The sequence below is a fragment of the Phragmites australis genome, chromosome 5 (genome assembly GCF_958298935.1).
Source record: "Phragmites australis chromosome 5, lpPhrAust1.1, whole genome shotgun sequence".
Classification (NCBI taxonomy): domain Eukaryota; kingdom Viridiplantae; phylum Streptophyta; class Magnoliopsida; order Poales; family Poaceae; genus Phragmites; species Phragmites australis.
In genome coordinates, this window is record NC_084925.1 from 40,390,070 (window position 1) to 40,415,957 (window position 25,888).

At 45.8% G+C, this 25,888-nt stretch overlaps 3 protein-coding genes and 1 pseudogene across 3 annotated transcripts; all 4 read left to right on the top strand.

Annotated features, from left to right (window-relative positions):
* The first annotated feature begins 3,133 nt into the window (after positions 1 to 3,133).
* LOC133919663 (uncharacterized) lies at positions 3,134 to 13,386 on the top strand. The gene is made up of 14 exons (XM_062364123.1): positions 3,134 to 3,632; positions 3,878 to 3,939; positions 4,057 to 4,171; positions 4,303 to 4,426; positions 4,606 to 4,686; positions 4,911 to 5,252; positions 5,348 to 5,514; positions 5,591 to 6,420; positions 8,863 to 10,213; positions 11,513 to 11,924; positions 12,013 to 12,081; positions 12,229 to 12,357; positions 12,834 to 12,933; positions 13,006 to 13,386. The coding sequence occupies exons 1-14, from the start codon at positions 3,286 to 3,288 to the stop codon at positions 13,137 to 13,139; spliced, it is 4,263 nt and encodes a 1,420-aa protein (XP_062220107.1). The 5' UTR covers positions 3,134 to 3,285; the 3' UTR covers positions 13,140 to 13,386.
* Positions 13,387 to 15,788: 2,402 nt separating this feature from the next.
* Positions 15,789 to 19,958, top strand: LOC133919664 (uncharacterized; annotated as a pseudogene).
* Positions 19,959 to 22,925: 2,967 nt separating this feature from the next.
* On the top strand, positions 22,926 to 24,132 carry LOC133919665 (uncharacterized). Its single transcript, XM_062364124.1, has one exon. It carries the CDS (start codon positions 23,237 to 23,239, stop codon positions 23,777 to 23,779), a length of 543 nt encoding a protein of 180 aa, XP_062220108.1. The 5' UTR covers positions 22,926 to 23,236; the 3' UTR covers positions 23,780 to 24,132.
* Positions 24,133 to 24,984: 852 nt separating this feature from the next.
* Positions 24,985 to 25,687, top strand: LOC133919666 (outer envelope membrane protein 7-like). The gene has a single exon (XM_062364125.1). It carries the CDS (start codon positions 25,215 to 25,217, stop codon positions 25,545 to 25,547), a length of 333 nt encoding a protein of 110 aa, XP_062220109.1. The 5' UTR covers positions 24,985 to 25,214; the 3' UTR covers positions 25,548 to 25,687.
* Positions 25,688 to 25,888: the final 201 nt, after the last annotated feature.

A 25,888-nucleotide genomic window follows, 5' to 3' on the forward strand; every position in this document is an offset into this window, starting at 1 on the left:
TTCACAGGTGGGGCCCACTGAACAGTGAAAGGGGCCCATATGAACAGTGACCAAGTGGGACCCACTTGGGCTCCATCCGGGCCTGGATGGGCCGGGCCTGGGCCTAGGCCGGGCTCGGATCTACAGTAATGGGCCCGCACAGTGCGCCTACAGAGTCATCGGGCCGACGGCCTATGGCCTCTAGAACCTGGGCCGGCCCAGGAGGCATGGCCCATTTGCGGTACAGGCCGGCCTGGTCGACTGGCCGGCCGGTGGGCCAAGCGGGGGTGCGCGGCAGGGCAGCCCACGGCGCACGTGCGCAGCGCGAGGCGGAGGGGAGGGGGATTTGGCGTCGGCGGCGAGGGCTACGATGGCGTGGCGCGGAGAAGCTCGCCGGCGACGAGTTTCCGCTAGGGTTTCACCGCGAGAGCTAGACGCCGGGGCACTACGCGGCACGACGAACTCGACTGACAGCACGGCGACGACGGTGAGAGGCGGCGGTTGTGTCAGATCAGCGCCGGAGGGGGGGGGGAAGCGGCGGCGCGGCAAAATTCGGCAGCACCTCCCCTGCACGGGGAGGCGTTCTTCCTGCATGAAAACGGGGCTCACGGTCCCGAAGAACTCGGCACGATGGCCGGTGAACACACATACGACACAGGCACGTGCCGGCGGCGACCAGACGCGGTGGCCGAACCACAAACGCATCGGCGTGTGGCTATCAGCCAAATTGGCGCATGGGGTGGCTTACTTAGCTAGCCTAGGGACTCTAGGGAGGCTAGGGGGCTCACCAGTGAGGTCGGACGGTGCCAAGCGGCGGCTGTGGTCGGCGGTGGGGACGACGAATGACGGCGGCTCGGGCTTCGCGCGAAGGCAGCTCCCGTCGAGCTTTTCGGGCCAACGGACGGTGGCACGCGGGCAGCGTCGGCTTAAGGTCCTTCTCGGCAGCTCGTCGGCGGTGGCGTATGGTCGACGGCGAGCAGTGGCGAGGCGAGAAATGGGGCTGCGGTGGCGGAAGTGGTGAAATGGGTAAGGAGGGAGTGCCGGCCTGCTATTTATAGCTGGGAGGGGAGGCGGCACTAAGGCGAGGGCGAGGGACACGCGAGCTACTTACACCTTTTTCCTTTCCTTTTCTCTCTTTTTTCTCATTGCACCGACACCCTACTTACACCTACAAAAAGCATGCATGCAATAGGCTATCACCCTATGTCGCTACTAGCACAAAGTGTCACCGTTAGGCCATCATGTTATTAAACTAATTAAATAATCTAATTACAGTGACTAATCAAATTTATGCTAATTACTATTATATAATCTACTTACTCTGAATAAGCAAATAATTACTATTATACAAATTCACGCTAATTACTATTATATAAATACTCTAATTACAATTATTGCTGCCAGTATTAATTAACTACACAATTTAAGTACTTGTAACTCACGCTGCTGCTTCTCCTCGCCTCGGGCTGATTTTTCTCTCCTCGCACTGCTGCTACTCCTCACCTCGCGTTGTTTCTCCTCTCCTCGCGATGCTGCTCATCTCCTCATGCTGCTGCTCCTTGTCATCTCGCGTTGCTTCTCCTTTGCTCACGCTGATGCTCGTCTCTTCTCTTCCCACGCTGCGGCTCCTTACCACTCTGCTCTCATCCTATAGCAAAAGACGACTGCGCGGGGGCTAAAAGCTGCGGAGACAACAACGTCTGGGCTGAAAAAATCGATAAAAGCGAAAGCAACGGGGAGATGCACCGAAAGCACCGAGATGACGCGACATGAAGGGATGTGAGCACCACGCCCGGCCTATATTCAGTATCTAATGTGTTGAATACGACACTGTGAACCGCATTTGACACCTTAGGTACCGAATATAAGCAAGCCCATCGTTTTTGGTATCTCAGGTACAAAAATTAATTTTTCGGTGTTTGAAGTGCCAAATATAGATGCTAAATTTTCAAACACGCCGTTATGTTGTTAATTTTAGCAAATACGGTAGCATATATTTTCTATTTTTCGATTTTTGCCTTGATTCTGGCTATTTGACCCAAGTAATTTTTTGAAAGGAACATTGTAAAAACCCACTTATATGATAGAGGTTTTTATTTACCCACTCATAAGAATTTTTAGTTCAGTCTTACATCTATAAATTTAAAGCACTTTCAGATACCTATTAGATCCATATGTCGCTTTGATTGTCACACATGTACGTCGCATACCGTGGATCCTGCCGCGTGGACTACATTGTCTCGTCTAGCGTGGTGGGTGTACGGATTGACTTATCTCTATAACTCTCATGGCTCGCCTCTGTTGCATCGCTCCCTTCCCAACTCCCAACCTCGTCGCCCTAGTGCCGCTCTGCCCAGCGCCCCTTTGCCTAGTGTCGATCATCTGCCAAGCGCTGAATTGGCCAACACCAATCATTTGCCCAGCACATAGGGCCTAATAGCATTCATTGCAGTGATCGCACTGATCGCCGTAAGAGCTATGAAGATGAACCAATTCGTACGCCCGTCACATTGGATGAGCTAACGGAGGCCACGTAGCAGGATATATGACCATGTGATGCAAACATGTGACTGTTAAAATGATATATAGATCTAAGAGGTATATGAAAATACTTTAAATTTGCAAGTGTAAGATAGAAATAAAAGTTCTTGTGAGTAGGTAAATGAAGTCCCCTGTCATGTAAGTGGGTTTTTATAATTTTTTCTTTTGTGAAATCACAGAAAGACCCTCCAAACAGTAGAAAACACTCAAATTATAATATTAGCTAAGTGCTTATGTGTTATAAAAATATATAAATATTGAACATGGTTATATCAATCACATACTCAAGTTATGGGATGTGAACATGCTATGAGCAATATCGTAGTTTGATTTCAAATAAGATTAAAAAACTATGCGTAGATTATCCGTAATTTTTTCTTTTAATTAATTAATTAATTTTTATTAGTAAAATGGTTTCATATATGTATACAATAGGAGGTGAGGAGGCTAGAGAAATATGGTAGATAATAAAGTTAATAAATTATTTATATTTTAAAAGTTTTTATTAGATTAGAGTGAAATAAGGGAAAATGTGACGGGAAACCATCTACTGCTTTGTATACTCCGTAGTAGACGTAGTAGAGAGGTTATTACATCTCCCCCACCTGAAACGTGATTCGATCTGAAAACGAACCAACAGCCACCGCAGATCCGAGCTCCCCTCCGTCCTCCCGGGCCACGGCGATCACCACCGCCGCGGCGCTGCCCATACCCATTCCTGAGCCACTCGCCCGGCAGCATCGCCGCGGCTGCGGGCGGGCGGCCATGGAGGACTACCCGGAGGAGCTGCGGACGCCGCCGCTGTCGCTCGTGTCCATCGTGGGGTGCCCAGAGCTGCACCCCTCAATCTCGGCGTCGCTCAGCTCCCAGCAGCCGCCCATGAACACCCTGGCGCTCCCGGACTTCGCCAATGCCTCCATCCTCGCACGCAGCGGCAAGACCCGCGACCCACTCGCGTCGCCGCAGGCCCCCGCTGGAATCCTCAAGAAGGACTGGCTCCTCAAGCACCGCACCCGTTTCCCGGTTGCCGTTGCCGCGCTGTTCCGGGTCGATCAGGTCTCCGGCGACCCCGCTCAGTGGCTCCAGGCCTGCTCGGATCTCGAGAACCTCAAGTACGTCATCTGAATATTTTTGCATTGGCGATCCCAAACTGACACGTGCACTATCAGAGGTTTAATTAAGAGTGTTGGCATGCAAATGGGTACATTCTCAATCTCTTGGGAATTAGGGAAAACATCACTCAGTTTAATAGCAGCAGCTAATATCGCAGAAGCTGAATTTGCAAATGCAATTCCCGCAAAAAAAAAAAAAAAAAGAATTTGCAAATGCAAAGTAGTGATTCTCTTTTGTTGGGCAGATCTGTAATTCAGGGGAAAAACACTAAATTAGTGGTGGTCCTTATACAACCTCAAGCTGGTGGTAAGTACCCTCTTCGGGCTGTTTCAGCGATTTCTTCTCTCTATGCAATGACTAGCAGACTAATGGAATGCCAACTATGGTGAAGGTTGTAAGTGGAATCCCAATAATATTTTGCAGATGAGCTGAGCGAGGATGTTACGGTTGCCCTCAGAAAACGTGCGGAAATTGATTCTAAGCACCTGGTTGTGTTGGTTGAGCAAGACGAAACAGAATGGAACAGATCTCTCAACAAGTCTGTATTTTGAAACTTCTTTTTCTGTGATTTTACCGTTCCACTTTGTAGAAAAATCTTTTCCATTTTTTGTTTATGGTAATTTCCTTGGAGGTATGTGTGATAATTTGTGTAATATCCCGTATTTGCAGATTGAAGAATGTTTTTGCCAAGTTATGTTCATCATTCTATATAGAGGAAGGGCGAAGAATAAAGGCTCGCATTGAGAAGAGGAGCTTTTCTTCCGTCGCCCTGAGTATCCGCTACTGCTTCAAGGTAAGAACCTCTGTCCCCTTCAATTTAGTGCTGTTAATAATTTTAGGTGCCAGTGTAGAAGCGCTGGAAACTAAGAGAACCTCTTATTTACACTTAATTGATAATTTAAGCAGAAACTGTCAATGACTTTTCCACATTGTTCTGATCTTTCCATTTGCCACATTACTCTGGTGCACCAGGTTGCTGTTTATGCGGAGTTCAGAAGGGATTGGCCAGAAGCATTAAAGTTCTACGAGGAAGGCATTTGGGTTTTGCGTGAGGTGTGATCACAGCCCTATCCCTTAATTGCTATTGCCTTTTAAATATTGACAATTAATTGAATAAACAATTGGCATGCTGAATGAATTCTCTCAGAAGTCAAAAAGAGAAGGAAACTAGGGTTATCATTCATCCAAAATTCTTTAACTGTTGGTTGATCTGCCACACTTTCTTAAGCAGTTTCTGTTGGCTTTGCACCATCCATTGACAATGTGCTCATATTTAGATGATTGCAACTTCAACAAGGTTGCCTCCAACCCAGCGCCTAGTTGAGATAAAAGCAGTTGCTGAGCAATTTCACTTTAAGATATCAACTTTGCTACTTCATGCCGGGAAAGTAGTAGAAGCAATCACATGGTTCCGTAAGTATATCAGAAGTTATGAGCGGGTTGTCGGAACACCAGAAGTTGCTTTTCTTCATTGGGAATGGTTTAGCAGGCAGTTCCTTGTCTTTGGCAAGCTGATAGAAACAACATCCGCAACTGTTCCAGATACACTATCTCCTCGATTTGGTACTGCTGACAATGCATTGACTGAATGGGAATTTCAGCCAGCTTACTACTATCAGGTCCAACTTACATCTTTGCGCAGCACGGCAACAGGAGACACTACATTTACTTGATTACACTAATAATTGATTTATCGTACCTTCCCTTCTGACAGTTAGCAGCAACTTACTTGAGAGAGAAGAGGTATGCCATAGAGTGCTCTTCGTCAACGGTAAACCTTACCACTGGAGTTAATGGAATACCTGAGTCAGTAATGCCTTCTGTATATGTTGGCCAATATGTGCGCTTGTTGGAGCAAGGAGATACAGTTACTGTGCTGCCGTAATTTCCTTGATACTTGTTCTTAAATGTAACACAACTTTTATATGAGTACTTATACGTCAAACTGTGTTTGCAGCCTTGCTGATACTGAATACACCAGCTATGCTTTGTCAGAAGCTGAAAGGTTTCAAGATTCTTACGAGATAATTGCATTGTTCAGAAAAGCTTATGAATCATTTCAGAGCATAGGTGCAACAAGAATGGCTTCTGCCTGTAGTGGTGGAATGGCCATAGAATACTATGCAGCTGGGGATTTTAGCAATGTAAAACAACTTTTTGATGGTGTTGCTGGTCTATACCGCCAAGAGGGTTGGACCACCTTGCTTTGGGAAAACCTAGGGTACTTGAGAGAGTGCTCAAGGAAACTAAATTCTCTGAAGGATTTTATCACTTATTCCCTAGAGATGGCTGCATTACCATTATTTTCTGGTAGTGCAGTGGAAAATCGAGAAAATAAAAGTAAGATTGGGCCTGCAGGTTCTCCTACGATTTCCATGAGAGAGAACATACAGCAGGAAATTATTAATATTTTGGTAGGAAAACAGTCACCAGAAGGAATTGATGATGGATTTAATAATGGGATGGAAGAATTTACTCACCTTGATATTGATCAAATAAGTCCGCTAAGAATGGTGCTTATCACATCTGTTGCTTTTCATGATCAGTCTGTAAAACCTGGTTCACCTCTGCTTGTCAGTGTGTCACTGTTATCTCATCTTCCATCTCCAGTTGTGATTGATCAGTTGGAGGTTCAATTTAATCAGTCTGACTGTAACTTTGTGATACTTAGTACACAGGAAGATTCTCCTTTGAATTCAAATTTGCATGACCAAGCAGTTGAAGCTACTTCTTCTCTTACACTGTTCACCAATAAATGGATGCGGTTGACACATGAAGTTAAATCAGGTACTCTTATGTCACTATATATTCTTCATTTTATTAAGTCTTCGTCCACTTGCTGTCATATGTCATAATTAAATCTTGCTGAATGCCTGGCTCACGCTCTTAATATATGAAAATAACTGGTGAGACTAGAGACTTCATGTGGGGACCTGGATTAGCAAAAGCCAGATCCTTTGTGTATTTCAGCATTAGTCCACGAAAAACAGAAAACCCATGAATATTATTTTCATTTATTTTTAGCCGATATTTTTTTGGGATGCTACACTCCACGTTGTCGAGTTATACTTTAAAATCGAAAGGTTTTAGACTTAGTATGATCAAAACCGAGTATATGAAGTGCGATTTTGGTGGTATTATGAGGGAGAAGGTGTTAGTCTCGGTGGAGAGGTGGTTGCCAAGGATGCCTTTTGATATTTGGGATCGATGCTTTAGAGGGATGGTGATATCGATGAAGATGTTAGTCATAGAATCAAAGCCGAATCAATGAAATGGCGCCAACCTTCTGGTATCCTCTGTGCCAAGAGGGTGTCACAAAAGCTGAAAGGCAAGGTTTATAGGACGGCAATTCGACCTGTGATGTTGTATGGTGCCTAATGTTGGCCAACTAAAAGGCGACATGTCTAACAGTTAAGTGTAGCAGAGATGCGTATGTTGCGATGGATTTGTGGCTATATAAGAAAGGATTCAGATCCGAAATAATGATATACGTGATAGGGTATAGGTAGCACTAATTGAAGAAAAACTTGTCAAACATGGGTTGAGACGGTTTGAACATATCCAACGGAAGGCCTTCAGAGTCACCTGTGCATAGCGGGATACTGAGACATGCTGATAATGTGAAAAGAGGTAAGGATCGATCAAACCTAACATAGAAGGAGTTTGTAAATAGAGACTTGAAGGAATGAAATATTCCTAAAGAATTTATTGGAGGATGATCCCTGACAATGAATTTGAGGTATACCAGACGACAGACGCGTTGATCTACGTTTCTTGCGGGTGTGTATTGAATGAACCAAAAGGATTTATCCAGTTTCAGGGTTCCTGTGGGATAATAACCCTACGTCCTGTGTATTTTTTTATAGATTGAGTGAATTTGTTACAGAGTGTTCTCTATGCCCCTTCTCGGACTCCCCTCCCCCTCCCTTTATATAGCAGGGAAAAGAGGAAAATATACAAACAAACCGTGGCAAACACCGCGACAGACCTATCCCTGACGAAACCAACTACCCCTAGCTCATCAGGACGTTGGAGAGGCATGCCTGCTCTGCTCTGATCGTCTTGCACGTCCGGTCCCATCACCGAACGATGTCACTTTACCGGCCAGGCCATCTCATAGTATTAAATGCTACGTGATAGGTCACCGTTCCACCACGCTTGCCCATGACCTCGCTTGCCGAAAGAGAGTGCCTGGAGAAGAAAAATACTTGAGTGGATGACATTAAATGCGTCATGATAGATTAGGTGAATACCTGCCCTGCGACCAAAAAGGGTTTCCCTCTGCGACCACGGGGCTGGTCGCACGATGAGTCATGTGGTCTTGAAAATATCTATTACCGACTGACATTTGGTGGTGTGAGGCTCGCCTTGTGAGGGTCTCCCTTATCTATTACACTGACACCACTATCCACGGATAGAAGTGCGTAAAAGTTAGCAATCCACGTGCCAGAACTATACTTATGCATCAGTCTCCTTATACTGTTATTACTTTTATTTTACTATTACTAGTACATTTATTATCATTATTATTTTATCACCATCTTTTTAGTTGGATTTTATGGGTTTCATCTCTAGCCTACCTAAACTTGCTTGGGACAAAGGCTTTGTTGTTGATGTTACACTCCGCGTCAAGTGAAGAAGAAAAATCATATAAATACCCCCACTAGTGAGGGAAAATTAATAATATCAGAAAAAGACAATCTAATCCATATGGTACAGTCCAATGAGATATTTTTCTTATGACCAGAATATCCCCATGCATATTATGAGAAACATATAGTGTAAACTGTAAAGGTATATCATCCACGTGTACTCTTAGCATGCTATATGATGTATACATATACTAATATACACAAGGCATACCTATTGGAAAAGAAATCAGATAAGAACAAACACTTTAATTGTACAATAATAGAAAATTGCAGGGGAAACAAAATGAATATGTATGCTGGCTAGCTATCTAGTTATTGCAGGAAATAGTCACATTTATATTAAAAAAATAGGCAGCATGAAAAGAAGAGTAATGCTATCTGGCATCTTGAAAGTTGAGACTATAGTTAAGGCTAATTTATTTTTGTTTTTGTTCGGTTTTCATGGTTTAGGGGTTTGGCTATTTGCTCCTTGATGCTCAAATACTTGAGCTGAAGCTTCCCTATACACATGTTATCAGTGATAGTTTTCCTATCTCTAGTTTCATAATGGAAATAACAATATGATTATGTTCTGCAGGACAGAGTGGAAAGCTAGAATGTTTGTCGGTGAAGGTGACGATAAATAAACACCTTGTGATTTGCTGCCAAGCTGAAAGTCCTGCTTCCATGGAAGACTTCCCATTATGGAAATTTGAGGACCAAGTGGAGACAGTGCCTACAAAGGACAATATTCTTGACTTTTCTGGGCAGAAACTGATCCAAGTTGAAGAGCCAGACGCTCAAGTTGACCTTGTCTTAAATTCTGCTGGTCCTGCATTAGTTGGAGAGTTATTTATTGTACCAGTGACCATATTGTCAAAAGGGCATGCAGTTCATTATGGTGAGCTGAAAATTAACCTTGTGGACGCCAGAGGTGGTGGTCTATTGATGAGTCCAAGGGAAGCAGAGGAATCTGAGAGTCATCATGTTGAGCTTCTTGGTGTCTCAGCTATGTCCGAGGACAAAGATTTAAAGGAAGGGGTTGATAGCATAAAAAAGATTCAGTACTCATTTGGGGTCGTATCTGTTCCCAAATTGAGTGTGGGTAATTCCTGGTCATGCAAATTAGAGATCAAATGGCATCGAGCAAAGTCAGTCATGCTTTATGTTTCACTTGGTTATTCCCTAGGCTCAAGTGAAGAAGCAGCATTGCATAGGCTTAACACACATAGAAGCTTGCAAATCGAAGGGAAGATGCCCTTGATAGTTAGTCACCAGTTTTTGAGACCATTTAGGCGGGAACTCCTGTTGCTATCTGGGATCAGATCCTCAAGTGGCGATGATAGAAATTGTTCTCTTGCTATGAATGAGTCTAATATGCTTATTGTGAATGCTAGAAATTGCACAGAGGTGCCTTTGCGTTTGCACTCGATGACTATCGAACCTGATAATGATGGAAATCAGCTCTGCTCAGTGCATCAGATCAGCGGGATTTCCAGTGGACATGCTGTTATTGGTCCTAGTGAAGAATACAAAGGAATATTTTCAGTCCACCCACGGGCTATCAATTCAAACTTCAATCTAGGTGAAATTTGCCTGAACTGGTCAAGAGATTCAAGCCTTGGAGAGGATCAAGAGAGCCATGTTATCATGAAACAAAGGTTACCTGAGGTCAATATTGAGGAGCCGCCGCTTGTTTTGAGCATGGAGTGCCCTCCCTATGCTATCCTTGGAACCTCTTTCACTTTCTATGTGAAGATCCACAATTCAACGTCCTTGCTTCAGGAAATCAAGTATTCCCTTGTTGATTCTCAGAATTTCGTTTTTTCTGGGGCTCACAATCATGCTGCGTTCATTCTGCCGAAATCAGAGCATATTGTTAGTCATAAGCTTGTGCCGCTTGGTTCCGGCTCTCAACAGTTGCCAAGGATCACAGTAACTTCAGTGAGGTATTCTGCCGCATTGACTCCTTCAACCTCAGCAGCGACTGTCTTTGTATATCCCAGTGAGCCTAAATTCCTCTTGGAAAAGAGCTGTTCGACATCTGACGAGTGCGTGAGTTAGGACTTGTACAAACTCAGCCCTCCATTCTCCCGATTCTAAGCGTGGTTCGGCCGTAAGCGAGGTATGCTACTGGAAAGGCCGTCAGTTTTACATTCATGTTGATGTTGCAGACACTTGAATCAGATTGCCGTTAGGCGAAAAGCGATTGGCGCACTGCAAAAGTTTTGGCGTTCTTTGAGTTGTCAATTTTGTAGCCCTTTTTTGGATTAAGTAATTTATGATAACTCCATTGTTTTTGGCTCAAGGATAATACATACACAGGATGGGCCATTGTAAATCACCATATCCCACCAGTCAAGTGGGGAATAAACCAGTACACGTTTTGGTTCTTTGTTGAGGCTCTTGATGCTTCTCGTGGTTCCCTAGTTTCTGTAAAACTCGTGTTGTTTAACTAGATTGACCCTGTTTCGCTAAATCATGTCTTGTATACCCTTTTTCATCGTTTTACTGGAACAACCAACACATCATGCTTTTTTTAAAGTAAAAAAATGATGCCTTTTCACCAGTAAGGCACCTTATTCCGAGTTTCCGACTTCGACATATGACGATGACGATGGCTGCGTGCTTCATGATGGTCTCCGTGGAGAACAACACCACCCTCGAGCAGGTTGCCGTCGCGTTCAGCCGGCGGCGCGCTCCATGCCGAAATCCTTCTAGGCATAGCATATCCTCGTGCCTTCGCGTCCGTCTATAAAATCGCATTATCTTCTTCCCCAATTTGCTCGCCGTGTTCTGTATTCTCAATTTCGCATCACGGTTCGATTCGTGCCGCGGCTGGGGTCTAGGGTTTAGAGCACTAGGCTCGCATTATATTCGCCGCCCTGCCCGCTGCGCGTGCGTCTCGATAAAAGCGGCACCACCTATCCCGTCAGAGCAGCGCCCGCCTCTCCCCGCGCCGTTCTTTTTGGGTCCCCCTGCCCCCGCCGACGCCGCGACTCGCCAGCACGAGATGGAGGCGGCCGCCGCGAAGCAGAAGGCGAAGAAGCACATACACCTCTTCTACTGCTCCGAGTGCGAGGAGCTCGCCCTCAAGGTCGCCGCCAGCTCCGACGCCATCGAGCTCCAGTCCATCAACTGGCGGTACACCACCCTCCCCTCCTCCTCCTCCTCTCGCTTCGCCGATTCCGTGGAGTCAGCCAAACTAATCCCTCGACCTCTGTGTTTGTGCGGTGGCCCACCGCCAGGAGCTTCGACGACGGGTTTCCGAACCTGTTCATCAACAAGGCACACGACATCCGGGGGCAGCACGTGGCGTTCCTGGCGTCCTTCAGCTCGCCGGCGGTCATCTTCGAGCAGATCTCCGTCATTTTCGCGCTGCCCAAGCTGTTCATCGCCTCCTTCACGCTCGTGCTGCCCTTCTTCCCCACGGGCTCCTTCGAGCGCGTCGAGGAAGAAGGGGACGTCGCAACCGCGTTCACCCTCGCGCGCATCCTCTCCATGATTCCCAAGTCCCGCGGTGGGCCAACCAGCGTCGTCATCTACGACATCCACGCGCTCCAGGAGAGGTTCTACTTCGGGGACGACGTCCTGCCGTGCTTCGAGACCGGTATCCCGCTCCTGCTGCAGCGCCTGCGCCAGCTCCCAGATGCAGACAATGTGCGTAGGGGCATCCATTATTGTGTTTTGAGCTTTCTTTTATGCTGAATTCCTATTCTACTCCTGACCTTTGGCATGTTGTGTGCAGATTACGATTGCCTTCCCTGATGATGGGGCGTGGAAGCGGTTCCACAAGCAATTACAACACTTCCCAATGGTCAGCGGGCTCCTTTTCACGCTTCGATATGTCTAACTCAACTTCCGCTTAGCTTGTATTGTAAAGACGGATATGCATGATGTTGTCAAATTGCCCAATTTTTGTGTTCTTTTCATGGATTTCATGTTGAGCTGTTTGATTATATAGGTAGTCTGTGCCAAGGTTCGTGAAGGGGACAAGAGGATAGTTCGAATTAAGGAAGGAAATCCTGAAGGGCGGCATGTTGTTATTGTTGATGATTTAGTGCAATCTGGGGGAACTCTTAGAGAATGCCAGGTATGATGAATTATATTATTTTCTTGGTCATGACACTAGAAGTCAGTGCTTACATAGCTATATGTCTTACTATTTACTCAGTTTGGAATTTTCTTAATCCCACAATGATGGAAGCAGATTTTGGCGTGCCTTCTTTCTTTTCTTCAATTCATCTGGCAAAGAAAGTAACACACTCCTCAATGCACATTGGACACTACTGCTAGTAAAAAGAAGGTCCTGAAAAGTTATAGTGGAACATTAGTGTTTCCGTTGTGAAACATGTTCTTAGCAAGAGTCAATTTTACACTCCTTTTGACTCTCAATTTGTTGGTTGACTTTGGTATTCGCGTGATTTACTCTTGCAAGTTATCACAGTTCAGTCAACAGATGTTAAGAGTTAATGATGATGCAATATATGGACTTTAGTGGCATATGCTGTTTTCCTTCTTCACTGCTACTTAACACTGAAATTTTCAATTCTGTCCTGTGTTTTGCAGAAAGTGCTGGCTGCTCATGGTGCTTCAAAAGTCAGTGCCTATGTGACTCATGCTGTGTTCCCTAAGCAGTCATATGAACGCTTCATGGCCTCTAATTCTGGTAATTGTCAGTTTATCCACTTTCCAATTTTTCAGCCATATAGACTTTTAGTTGCTTATCTGTTCCTTGCAGCTGGGCCGGGTGACCAGTTTGCTTACTTCTGGATCACAGACTCTTGCCCTCACACGGTAAAAGGCATTGGCCAACAACCTCCATTTGAGGTGCTGAGCCTTGCTGGCTCGATAGCGGATGCCCTTCAGATATGAACTTGTACTAGGAGATGGGCATCAACTGCAGATGCCCATCAGATATGAACTTGTAATAGGTGGTGGGCTGCTCCTGTTTACCTAAATGTAAGAGTTCATTTCCAGCTCCAGCAAAACAAATAATGTGGAGCAAGTGATATGAACTTGTACTAGGTGATGGGCTGCTCTAATTACTACTGCAGAACCTGGAGCTTCCATAAACAACCCGACGATGTGATAATAAAATCAGCCATTGGATGTTCTCTTTGTCGCTGCGGTTCTAAGCGTTTTCTTCTGGAGCTAATGCTTTAATTTCCGGCCTTATGAAGTATTTAGGCTGTGACTTTATTTACTGGATTTCGTTGGCAACAACATAAGCTTCTGGTGCAATGGAACTAAGTTCCAACCTAACTATCGAGTTTCCATCACATTGAATGGATGATGATACGAGTTATGGCAATCAAAACCTGCCGGCCCGACTATTTTTGTTTTGTTCTTCTCTTCTCTGAAGGCGAGTTACTTCTTGAGTGTTGCAATTTGCATTGTACAGCCCTAAAATTTGCTGTTCGATGGATGCATTGGGACAATGAGTTGATGGAGCAAGCCTGCATATGCAGAGCTTGTAGCATCAGCGCAGCTTAAACCACATGTCTACATGTATTGGTTATAATAAGTAGGGCTGGTAAAAAGACTTGAGTTGACAGGCTCGGTTCAGTTCTGTTTGGCTTGGATTTTTAAACAAACCAAGCCGAGCCTCCTCCCTATCTTATCTTTTCAGCGAGCTGCTCACGAGTCGCTCGATTAGATCGTTAGGCTCGATAAATACGACAATTTCAAATTTTGAGCTTAATATTATAGTGATATTATTATGTTTGGTAATGCTCAACTTGCCATTCAATCTATAAGGCAAGCCTAGTATTCATAAAAACTATATTGAATGTCAAAACATCTAAGATTCTTTGTATTTATTGATTCACATTGGTAAGTTTGGTCATATCATCATGGGTATAACATGTTGAAGTTGAACTATGTTCGGCTTGTGAGCCAAACAAGCTAGCTTGAGCTTTTTAATGAGCCGAGCATGCTTCCTTTTCAACTCATTAGTCTTAGCGAGTGGAGCCGAACTAGCTCAGTATCCAAACAAGCCTTAACAAACCGAGCCTTAACGAGCCGAGTTGCTCGTTAATCCACCTTAGTCATAAGCAGCCTCTTTTTCTTGCTTAACGAGCCGAGCTGCTCGTTAATCACTAGTTATAAGCATGCTCTTTTCTTGCGCTGCACGCTTTTTCTTGTCACAGTTCAGATGACGCCTTTCCCTCTTCTACTAGTAGAATACTATGATGTACTCCTGTTTGGTGATGACTTGAGCACATAAGCAAAAGATATTTAACTATCCTTCTAAATAACCACTGTGCAGCTTCTTCGCATGGTTGAACAAGTTATCTCCTACAGGTGTGCAGGTCTGCAAGCATAAGGTACTCTTATTCTAATGCATCATGCTGCCTAAAGCAAGACTTAAACATCATAAGAGGCATTGTAGAAGCACCGGAAGCATTTGTATATGATCTTATGGAACAAAAGCATACCTGCAACAGCAGCTTCCTGGTAAAGCAAAGCACTACTCTTCCAAAGCTCAACCAGAAGGGCCATATCAGGTGCAGTGAATTACTTGCAACTTGCAAGAAACGTAGCTGGTGAGTATAAAGATGTTCATGAATCCTGCACATATCATGAAAGGAAATAGCAGCCAGCTAGCCACTTGCCATGGAATCCAAGCTCCGAATGCTCTTCTTGTTCCTAGCTTTTGTAGCCTGTTCTGCCAGCCACCTAGACCCCTCCGTTGTCGGATACTCGCAGGAGGATCCCACATCGCCAGACTTCTTGATCTCTTCACATCCTGTCAAGAATGTCACGCGCTTGGGGACCTAATTTTGTAACCATTCTTGTACGTAAATTCACTCCAAGTGTTACCAAATGATGAAAGCAACGCTGCTCAACATGTTATCACCAGGGAATCATTTAACCCTGATGCGACGAAACGACTTGCCTAATGGCTAATAGTACGGTACTGTGTGATGAAGTCATGCTGCTCAACTTGGTCGCGGCCTGCACGAATCCGGGGAGCGCCCGCTGAAGATGCCATGGCAGCGCCGGGCTCGTGTCGTGGTCGTGCTGTTCACTACTCTACACTGCACGCTCCCTTCCCCTTTGCCCCAGCCGGCCAGCGCTGCCGCCCTGCGGCCCGGACGCCCGACTGCCCCGCGCCCGCTGCGTGGGCACCGAGGGCCCGCGCGCGCGTAGTCGACTGCGAACGCGCCTGAGCAGGCTCGGTGATCGGGGCCGAGGTGTAGGAAAAGGTGGCGTACACTCTTCACGCGACATGGTGGTCGGTGGAAGGGAATTTTATAACAGTAGGTTTTACAAAAAATTTTATGTCATATATTTTTTTTCCTCAGTTGTGCATATCAATTCTGAGACAAAAAGGATGATATATATCAAAATCTCGTAAAGATCTTTCAGTAAAAAATTCCTTAAAATTATCTTCCGTAATTAATTTGTTAGGATAAAAACCCCGATGATCGGGACCCAGGTGTAGGAAAAAGTTGCGTAAACCGTCCACGTGACATGGTGTGCCAAACAGCCCGAAGTCACCGTACGGCCGGCCGGCGAACAAGAAGACCACCATGAATAAGTGAGAACCCTGTGCACTGACTCTGAGCAGGCTAATGTCGTCTTGTTGTCCTACTGTACAAACCCATGGTCTATGCTTTTTCCCCCCTAAATTTTCGATGAAGAATAAATCCTTCCAAATTTGCTGGTGTAGTTCGCTGTTGATTCGGGAATTCGTACTGCAGGATCAACAAGCGTGTTTGGCCGCACCGTGCACACTTCAGCCGGGGTCTCGTCTCAGGCAGCACAGTAGCACGACCGCTGCGGGGTCGTCGTCGCCGGCGTCTTCTACTCCATCCACCTCGCTTCCTCCGCCCCCCAGCTGCGCGCGCGCGCAAAGCCACGCGCACCCGTCGGGAGGGGGGGGGGGAGGAGAGGAATAGGTGTGGAGATGCATCTGAGCGCGAACGAGGGGGATCGAGGGCGTGCGGTTCGCGGTGACGGGCGGACAGGGCTTTATCGGCGCCGCCCTCTGCTCGGAGCTGCTCCGCCGCGGCTCCCGCGAGGTCCGATCCCTCGACCTCCGCGCCGCCTCCCCCTGGTCCCAGCAGCTCCTCGACGCCGGAGTCCGCCTCTTCCAAGGTAGCTCCCTAGCCTCAGTTCAGATCGCTGCATCACTAGTCACCGCGGTTTTACTTCACTGTGGCTGTACTCCTCAAATGCAGTAAAATCCACATAGACTCCATCTGATCTACTTCTAAATCAAGCTGCAAATTAGAGACCACTTGGAGGAGATTACTGTGTTCGTACTCCCTCATCTGTGTGGCTCTAAGTAGGCAGTGGCTCTTGCATAGTTGTTTCTGCACATAGTCACAGTAGCACAAACAATATCCATCATGTTTTGCGTACTCTCAATTTTTGTGTTCGATGCAATCAGTTAACCATAACTGATATTCTGATGAGTGGAATGAATCGTCAATTACTTTACTGGTGGTTTGTGCTGCAGGAGACATTAGAAAGAAGGATAATGTGGGAAGGGCTTTCCGCGGTGTGGATTGTGTTTTCCACCTTTCTTCTTATGGCATGTCGGGGAAGGAAATGGTGCAGGCTGGTAGAGCCAATGCGATCAATATAAATGGGAGTTGCAATGTACTGGATGCTTGCCATGAGCATGGCATTAGAAGGCTTGTGTATGTAAGCACGTACATGTGGTGTTCGGAGGAGAGCCAATTGCCAATGGAAACGAGGCGTTGCCTTATTTTCCCATTGAAGACCATGTTGATGCTTATGGTCGCAGCAAATCAGTTGCTGAACAGTTGATGCTGAAGAGTAATGGGCGGCCAGCAAAGTAAGTTTACGCTTCTCCTTTGCCAGGCTTCAATGCCATGCATACAGTATTACAGTGAGCTAACTAAGAGGTGCCAACTATTTTCATACCATCTCAAACATCTACATCCGTCCCAAAATAGATATTGTTCTATAATACATGCAGTCAAGCTTTTAAAACTTTGACCACAATAAACATAAAGAGTTTACTAGATTTGTCTCATGGAAATAATATAATGTATATTAATGGATTCGCCGTCAAAGTACTTCCATATCATTATATTTTTTTGCTAACACACAATTAGGAACAAATAATGGCGAAGGTGTTTATTTTATTGGAGACCATGTTGATGTCCAAAATGACAATTAGAAATAAGTAGTTCATGCTAATGCTACTCTTTGCAAAATTCCTTATATCGTGGTACCTTACCTTCTATTGAAAACCTTACCAATGTCATGCATATTTGCTCCTTAAGGATCGAAAACCACAATAATCGTTTGGTTTCATTTTGTAAATCAGTGTGTCATCCGATACCATGGAGCCTTTCTTACTGATTCGGTGAAATCTTACAGGGGTGATAAAAGTACTCGTCTTTATACATGTGCCATTCGCCCTGCTGCTATCTATGGGCCAAGCGAAGAGCGACATCTTCCAAGAACCCTGTCCCTTGCAAAGTTGGGATTAGCATTCTTCAAGATTGGGGGCCAGATGTGAAAACAGATTGTGTCTATATAGATAATCTTGTTCTTGCTCTGATACTGGCAAGCATGGGACTTTTAGATGACATTCCTGACAGGAAGGGAACTCCTGTAGCAGCTGGTCAGGCCTATTTCATCTGCGATGGTAATTGTTGTAGCCTTCGTGTGTAGTGTGTACTATATTGTTATATATTGATACTCATGGTACTATGTTATGAGTTTATTACTGCTGTTCACATACAGATGCAATCTGTGTTTTTTTTTTTTGTCTAATCATAGTATCATTCTGAAGACATGGTTGGTTACTTTAATCTGAACAAATGAGAGCCTAGTCTAGGTACAGGAGACAACAGAGGTGTTTGCTGTCTTTATTTTTGCAGTAATGTCATCGTTAACGATATCTATTCAGTTGTTGTACAGTTGTACTATATAACCGTAAAAGTAATTATTCGGCTACTTTACCTCTCACTTGCTCTAAACTTTGAGGTTTAACACTTTACATAGATTATACTCAATTCATTTTTTCCATAACAGGGCATCCCCAGAGGCCCAGATTCCATTACTTGAACAACATAATTATACACAATACATGCACTCAATCTTTCTGTTTGTTGTGTACATCCAGTAAATACTCAACCTTTTGAACAAGTCTAGTATGTAGACTTTTCTTCCTAAAGAGTGGCGTCCCCTTTGTTGGCTTGAAATGGTTTTGATATAGAGCGCAGTGATTATATATTCGAAATTGCATTGCCCCATTGTTCTATAATTGTTTTGCAGGATTGCATGTCCATACTTTTGAATTTATCATCAGCCCTCTGTTTCGAAGTTTGGATTACGCAGTTCCTTGAGTTATGCTGGATACCTCAGTCGCCCTTGCCATTTCGAGAATATTTTTATTCATATCCACAATATTCTATCCATGGCTAGATAGTAAATGGATCCCTCAGCCTCTTATTCTTCCTGCTGAAGTATATAAGGTAGGCCTCGTTGTCATGTTCTTATGAGTTTTCTGTGTTTCAAATTTCAATTCTTGGTGATGTTCTAGTGTGTTACCAGTTTACTTAACGCAGCCCCTCTGGCAATATCTGATTGCTTTATGTTCTTGTTAGGCGTATACGCCTTGATTCTGTTACTATCCTCTCATATAATGGCAACTATGTTATGGCTAGATGTAATTTCTTCAGTCCGAGTATGGGAGTATGAAATACCGATATAATGCTAAGAGGCAAGTTCAACAATGCATATGAAGTATATTAGTTATGTCTATTCATCATTACTTTTAAAATCAATCTTTTTCCAGGGATATCTCTACTGAACTGCTCTTGACTAGGATCGTAGACTTGCAATAATAGTTGTATCTGACGAGTGAGAATAAATAAGATATCAGTACTATTGTCCAAAGGTATGTACATCATACATCTAATGTTACACACTACTTTTCATTCCTGAAAGATAGAGAGGAACTTGGATATGTACCTATGGTAAGCCCTCGGGAAGGCTTGGCTTGAACTATCTCCTATTGGCAGGAGCGCAAGAGAAGAGAACTAGATGGCCCGACCATATTTACTTGGTTGGCTGTAACACTTGGGATGTTGGCTGTGTTTTCTGCTGCTTGTCTTCCACCCGTCGGCCGTTGAAATGGGTGCTTGAAATGGGTGCTTGACATCCATTTGTTGGTTTTCCGTTCAATGTTGGTGATTCGTCTAGTCTTTGTAGCGTCAGTTACAGGGTATTTTGGTGAAGCCGTGTGTGCCTGGTTCTTGGCAAAAAGGATTGATCCAAGGAATGCTACAGGGTGGTTTTGGCAAACATTTGCTCTAGGAATCTTCTCCCTCCGGTATCTGCTCAAGAGAGCGAGAGAATAGTTTTTTGTTGTACCACACATACTCACTGGAATTCTGTAATAGTGATTTCCAGCGTGATACCTTTTACCGGGGAGGTTTGCCTCCCAAGATGGCCCCTTACTGCTGTAAAAAAATGACATTCTGAGGTTTGTGTAATATCTGTGATCAGAGCGGGCAGAGAGAGCCACTTACGTAATCAATGCCTTACATGAGTTTGGCATGGAAGCAAATCAGTGCATCACATGGTCGAATTGTTGTGGTAGTTTCAAACACTGGATTAGAGCTAGGACCTGGGTCGTGCCGACACGACCCCGTTCCGTCGTAGGTACGATTGGCTCATTGTGTCGTGTCAGTCAATTCTAGGAAGGTCCAAACACGGCCTTTGGCATATCGTGTTGCCGTCGTGCTATGTTGGTTTAGATAGATCATGTTTCATGGTGTCTGATAATGTTTATATATTTATATTTTATTATTTCATATATTTTTCTCATATTTTATATCGTTTAATAATACTTACATATTTATCTTCTATTATCTCTCATATTTACGTATTTATCTCTTATCATCTCTCACTAAATAAATAGCACCTAGAGCATCTCTAACCAAGCCCTCATATTTGACCCCCCTATCCCTCTTATTTAGGGGCTCCTCATCCAGATTTCATCCTCTATTTCTCAACATGTTCCAACCGACCCCTCATATTTGACCCCCTATATTCGAATCATCTCTATTTTATTAATATCCGGTAACTCTCTCTCCTCTCTCTCCCCTCTCTCCCAAATGAGGGGTTGGATGAGGAGCTCCTAAATGTAGGGGATGAGGGAGGAGATTTGAGGGGTCCTCAAATAAAGGGGGTCGGATAGGGGGTCGGTTGGAGATCAATTTTCATCGTTTTTTCCTCAAATGTAGGATAGGGGGTGAGAAGAGGGCTTGGTTGGAGATGCTCTTAGTATCTCATGCTCTGTATCAGGGAGATTAGAGGATAAACACGGAGAAATGATCATACAGATTATGTTGTACTCTTTTCGTACCGTACCGACATGCCTATTGTGCCAAGATCCTAGGCACAACACGGCCCTCGTGTTTGTGCTGTGCTAGCCCAGCCCAAAGTATTTCATACCGTGTCGTGCTTTAGACTGTGCCAAAATATCGTGCTATGGGCAGCCGAAGAATGACATGGCTCAAGTCCCAGCTCTATACCGGATGCGATTTGTTTTGCACTTTCATATGCTTCCATTCCCTGAATTCTTCTATTTTCACAGTTGATGGCCTGCCTCCTCTTCTTAAGCCGCCATGGTTTTGAATTCGGGGAGGGTGGTTTTCTGCTCAGAATGTGAGGTGGTAATTTCTGGCTCAAAATGAAAAAACTCAAAAATGATCGAAAGAGTTTAAAATCATTTTTGTTATCATTTATGCAAACTTTTTCCATTTTCATTATTGTTTTCGACTGCTATAATCAAATTTTTTTGAAAACAATCTTCAAAATACCAAGAATTACCGTTTTTATTTTCATCCTTACCTGGGACAGTAGGCAAGGTATGTCTGGTGATGGTGGCGGACACGTGGGCAGGACGCTGAGGTGGTGGAGACACCATTGACCACGGGAGGGCAGGTGGGGACACGGCAAGGTGAAGCAGAACAAATCGAGGAACAAGATGATCGGAGGTAGGAGATGACGTGGTGAACGCTGGATCGAAATCGAACGGCCCTGTGCGTCGACCGAGGGTTAAGTTGTTTTCAGGCCATTGGAAACTAGCATCTCCCTTTGCTTTGAGATTGACATGCTGAAGCTGTCACAAGTCATTATTAGAGCCAAATGCGACCATTCTTCCAGCAGAAATTTGGTTGCTGTCTCCATCTAGTGCAGTTGCAGTATATGCTCTGAAGTCTGAACTGTATAATAATAATTGAAAGCTAAAAGATACAGCTCGTTTTCCCTGTCTTCTTGTACATCTGCACAAGTCTTTCTGTACCTGTGGGGAATTGGAATATACCGCTTCCTGCCTCTGCAGTGGAAATCCTGGAACAGGCATGTTACAAAGCAGAGCACAGACTGACGACGGAGTAATCGAAAATGGGTTAAAATACTGCCATGAAAAAAATGAGTTGCAGTTGTGCTCCACCACTCGGCTGATTCTTCTACCAACCTCCCAACCTACCATGCTGTGCACTGAATAAAATCTCTTGTCGGCGAGAGGAAGCAACCAAAAAGAAAGAGAAGAGAATAGGGCCGAGTGCTATGTCAGGCTCAGAGTTGGACTTCTGAACTGCAGCTGTGTACATGAACCACACAAACTGTCGAATTGTCGCTTGTGAGCTCGCTCCATGTTCCTAATTGCATTCTCTCGACCAGTAACTCCATAGCCAATTTTGACAGGAAATCAGCACTGTAGAAAGAATGCATGAAACCAAAGCAGGCACTTTCAGAAGATAAATGGTAGCAGTGAAGTGTAAGCATGTAAATTCAGCTTCTCAGTGTCTGAATGAACGGTGTCTGTGAAAGTAGATTGGCGTGCATTTGCAATGAAAAAGGTATTGTGGAAAAGTTCTACCTTAAAGTCTATGAGCAGCCAAAACATGACAAAATGTTTCGGTAGGAGGCAGGGACAGTCGGACAGACAACGTTTCAAGGGCTTCCGGACTGCTATTTGGATGATTCCTTCCCATGTTCTCATGTGAATCCTTTTGGAGCGGCTGCAGCTACCCATTTAAGTAAACGCTAATCAAACATACACAGGTCTGTAACATTCCTTCCTTCCATGAATTAATCATCATCAATGCAAAAGGCCAGAACTTTTCATTACCTAACAATAAATTAATCAGCAAGGCTTCATTTTTTTTTTCTGTAACTGGAATCATGAAAGGCTTCAGTGAAACTAGAATAGCAATTTCAAACCGGTGACATTGCATCTCTTGGGGCAGAAAGATACACCGTTTGAGAACTCGTATGGTATTATGTCATGCAAATCTCCTTCACGTTCTTTACGAAAAAAAAGGACTCCGCGTTCCATTTCATCACGGGACAGGGGCACTAACAGTGTCAAGTTTCATATTGTTCACCCGATGAGAATGGTTTCTTACCACTATTACCAGTTCACCAAAATAATCAGACGGCTGCTGTTGCGAGTTCACATGAACTGGCGCGAGAGATGCTGAACGGAGTCAGAGAGGGCCGGACAGCACGCCACCTGGTGGATGTCAAAGCAGGTGCCAGGTGGCTGTATAAAAGCACGCACCGCACCGGCAGCTGATCATTTGCCAACACGGCTCCAGTATATCTGAGCTGCCTGACTTGGGGAGAGAAAAAAAGGCCAAAATGTTTAGACTCCACGTCGCCTCTCGCTAACATGTTTACAAAGCTACCACTACGAACTTTCAAGTGCACACTTCCGTGTCTGTCCTAGGCCTAGTCTGTCCCCCTCATGCATGAATAAAACCAGCCTGTCCAAGCCGGAGGCAGCTGTTGTGGGTGCGAGACAAACACCGCACCTTCCCCTCCTTCCTCCTCTGTCCACACCAAGAAGAGATCTGGAAGAGGAGGACGAGGAAGAGTAGGAGGCCAATTGCACCTGAACTTCTCTGCCCCCTTATCTTCTCTATCTCTTGCTTTGCTTGCTTCGAGTTGTCAGGGCGCCGGCCATGGCCACCATCCTGGAGAACATCCAGAAGGCGAGGTTCCTGCCGACCAGGCCGCTCAAGGACGAGCTGCCCACCTTCCAGAGCGGCGTTGGCAAGGAGAGCCACCTGATGGGCCTGAGGAAGAGGCTGTCCTCCTTCTCCGGCAAGATCCAGCCCATCTCCTCCGCGTCGGCCGAGTGGGCGTTCCGGCGGTCCAAGTCGGCGCCTTCGCTCGGCGCTGCGTTCGCCGCCGGTGGCTCACTGAGGGGGTGGTGGGAGTGGGGCGTCGGCTGGCTCATGTCCAAGAAGCCCGGCTTGGCCGGCGACCTCGAGATGAACGAGGAGGCCGCGGCCATCGGCCGCCAGAGCAGGGGCAGCTGGGGCCACATCCTCTACAAGGTGCGCTCCAGCGTCCGGCGGCTCGTCATGTCGGCGCACTCGCTGCCGACGACGCAGAAACAGTCCCTGCCGTCGGCGGTGCAGAAGGTCCAGTGCAAGCCGGCGGCGTTCGCCTACACGCAGAGGCAGAGCTTCCACCATAACGGCCACACCATGGCGCACTAAGAACATCGCAGTTGCAGATGTTCTTTCACAATCAGAAACAACGAGGTGACTGGTCTCCATGAGATCCAAATGGAGATGATGCGAGGTTCAAGAAGAAGATTCAGGTTCCAGGTGCGTGAGATCGATGAAGATATTGCAATACGATTATAAGTGGGAAATAGCTCGGTGAATTGATGAATGAAATGTAGTTTTATTGTTCTGTTCTTGTAGATCTAGCGTCCCTGTAGAGGTGAAGTGTGCGCACGTTCTTTATATTCTTTTTGGTTCGTTTGACGATGTAAATGTAAAATGTTTGGTTGATTCGTAATGGTTTTTGCCATCCTGCAGTAAATAAAACCAATGCAAATTGTGCTCGTGGTCTCGTGGATATGTTGTTGGGATGCCTTTCAGAGCTTCAGCTCAGATCTGATCTCTTCTCGATCGCCACCAAACTAACATTCTGCCGTCTATCGGTATCGGTGCACGCGTTTGCTGCATGCTAATGGGTCAATGCAGCTCAAAAATAGCTGGAGAAAGCTAACTATGATTTCATATTATGGAAGCAACCTGTTTTATGCCAGTGCATCAGCTAAGGAGACTATTCATACGAGAATTACCGCCGTATTTTTCGAGTGGTCTCAGGACATTGACATGATCGTCAAAAGACAGCTTCGATCACCAGTTTCTACTCAAATTTCTAGAACGACACATACTGTTTTCCTGTCTACCGGGAGTAGGAAACAGAGCAGAAGGTGAAGCGTCACTAGTGAACAAGGTAGACGGTCAAATCTGTCACCTACGAGTCGGATGGACCTGCAGTTTTTTTTGGGACCAGATGGACCTGTAGTTGTGCACCACGAGAAAGATATTTTTTCTTTTTAATGGGCGCATACTTTGGTCCATATATTTCTGTTAATTTTGAAAATAAAAAAATTCTACACGAGAAATGGATGGTTTGGCAGCGGTCCAATGAAATGAGTGGCGCCCATGATACATGAATTCGGCGGCGATCCAATGGAACGCATAACCCAAGCTTGCCTTTTCCGGCACCGACGTTTTGTTATCGAACCAGTGGGTAGACGCCCAACCTCTCCAATATCTCCTGGGCTTTTGCAGGATCCGGCACAAAACCTTTACCCGAAGCTTAGAAACCTCTGTGCGCGAGCGTCACCAGCCCAGCCCACGGATGCAAGGCGCCAATCCGGCAGCCGGCAGGTGCTGTCCCACGGTCCGCCTCAGCCAGGTCACGATTCACGCCTGACGCCTCCTCTCCGTCGGCTTGGCCTCTTCCTCCGCTTTCGCTTTCGTGCAGTACCGTGCGAGACAAAAGCTGCTTCCTCCCCCTGCCCACACACGCACAAAACCCCAAGCGCGCGGCCACACGCATCAGGCACACCGTCCGTCCACTTATCCCCATCCATCAGCAGCAATCAATCCGCGAGGAAGCACCGCACCGATGGCGAAGGGAGGAGGAGGCCAGCGCGAGGGCAACGCCCTGAAGACGGCGGTGATCGTCGCCGGCGGCCTCGCGCTCGTCTGGGTCACCGTGGAGACCGCTTTCAGGCCCTTCCTCGACCGCCTCCGCGCCGCCGTCTCCCGCTCCACCGACCCCGCCCGCGACCCCGACCAGGAGGCCCCAGCCCCTGCCGCTGCGGCTGAGGAGGAGGAGAAGGCGCCCGCACCAGCGGAGCCGTCTGCGCCGCCGGTCCCGGCCGGGCTGGAGGAGAAGGTCGAGGAAAAGGCGGCCGAGTTGGAGGAGGCCGCCGCCGCCTCCAACAAGGCCGAGTGAAGGAGGCTCCCCCTGTCTGGCTCCTCTTCTGAATAGTATGATGTTGGTTTTGTGAATCTGTTCTGTGCTTTCGGAGCTTGTCGTGGTCATGGATGATGCAAAGTTTGAACTCTAATTTCAGTATCTGCATCCTTAGCACTCGTCTCAGTTACCAGTGTGGTTGCATTTGTTTTTGCTAGTACCATTTAGTACACGTCCTTGATGTGATGGTATGTGTTTGTGTGACTGCTTGCTTATCATATTGCCAGTAAAATAGTGGAGCTCTATATTTCACAGCAGCAGGTGCCTCAGTCATTTCAAATCACTTGTTATGCCATTATAAAATAATTGCATTCTATTAC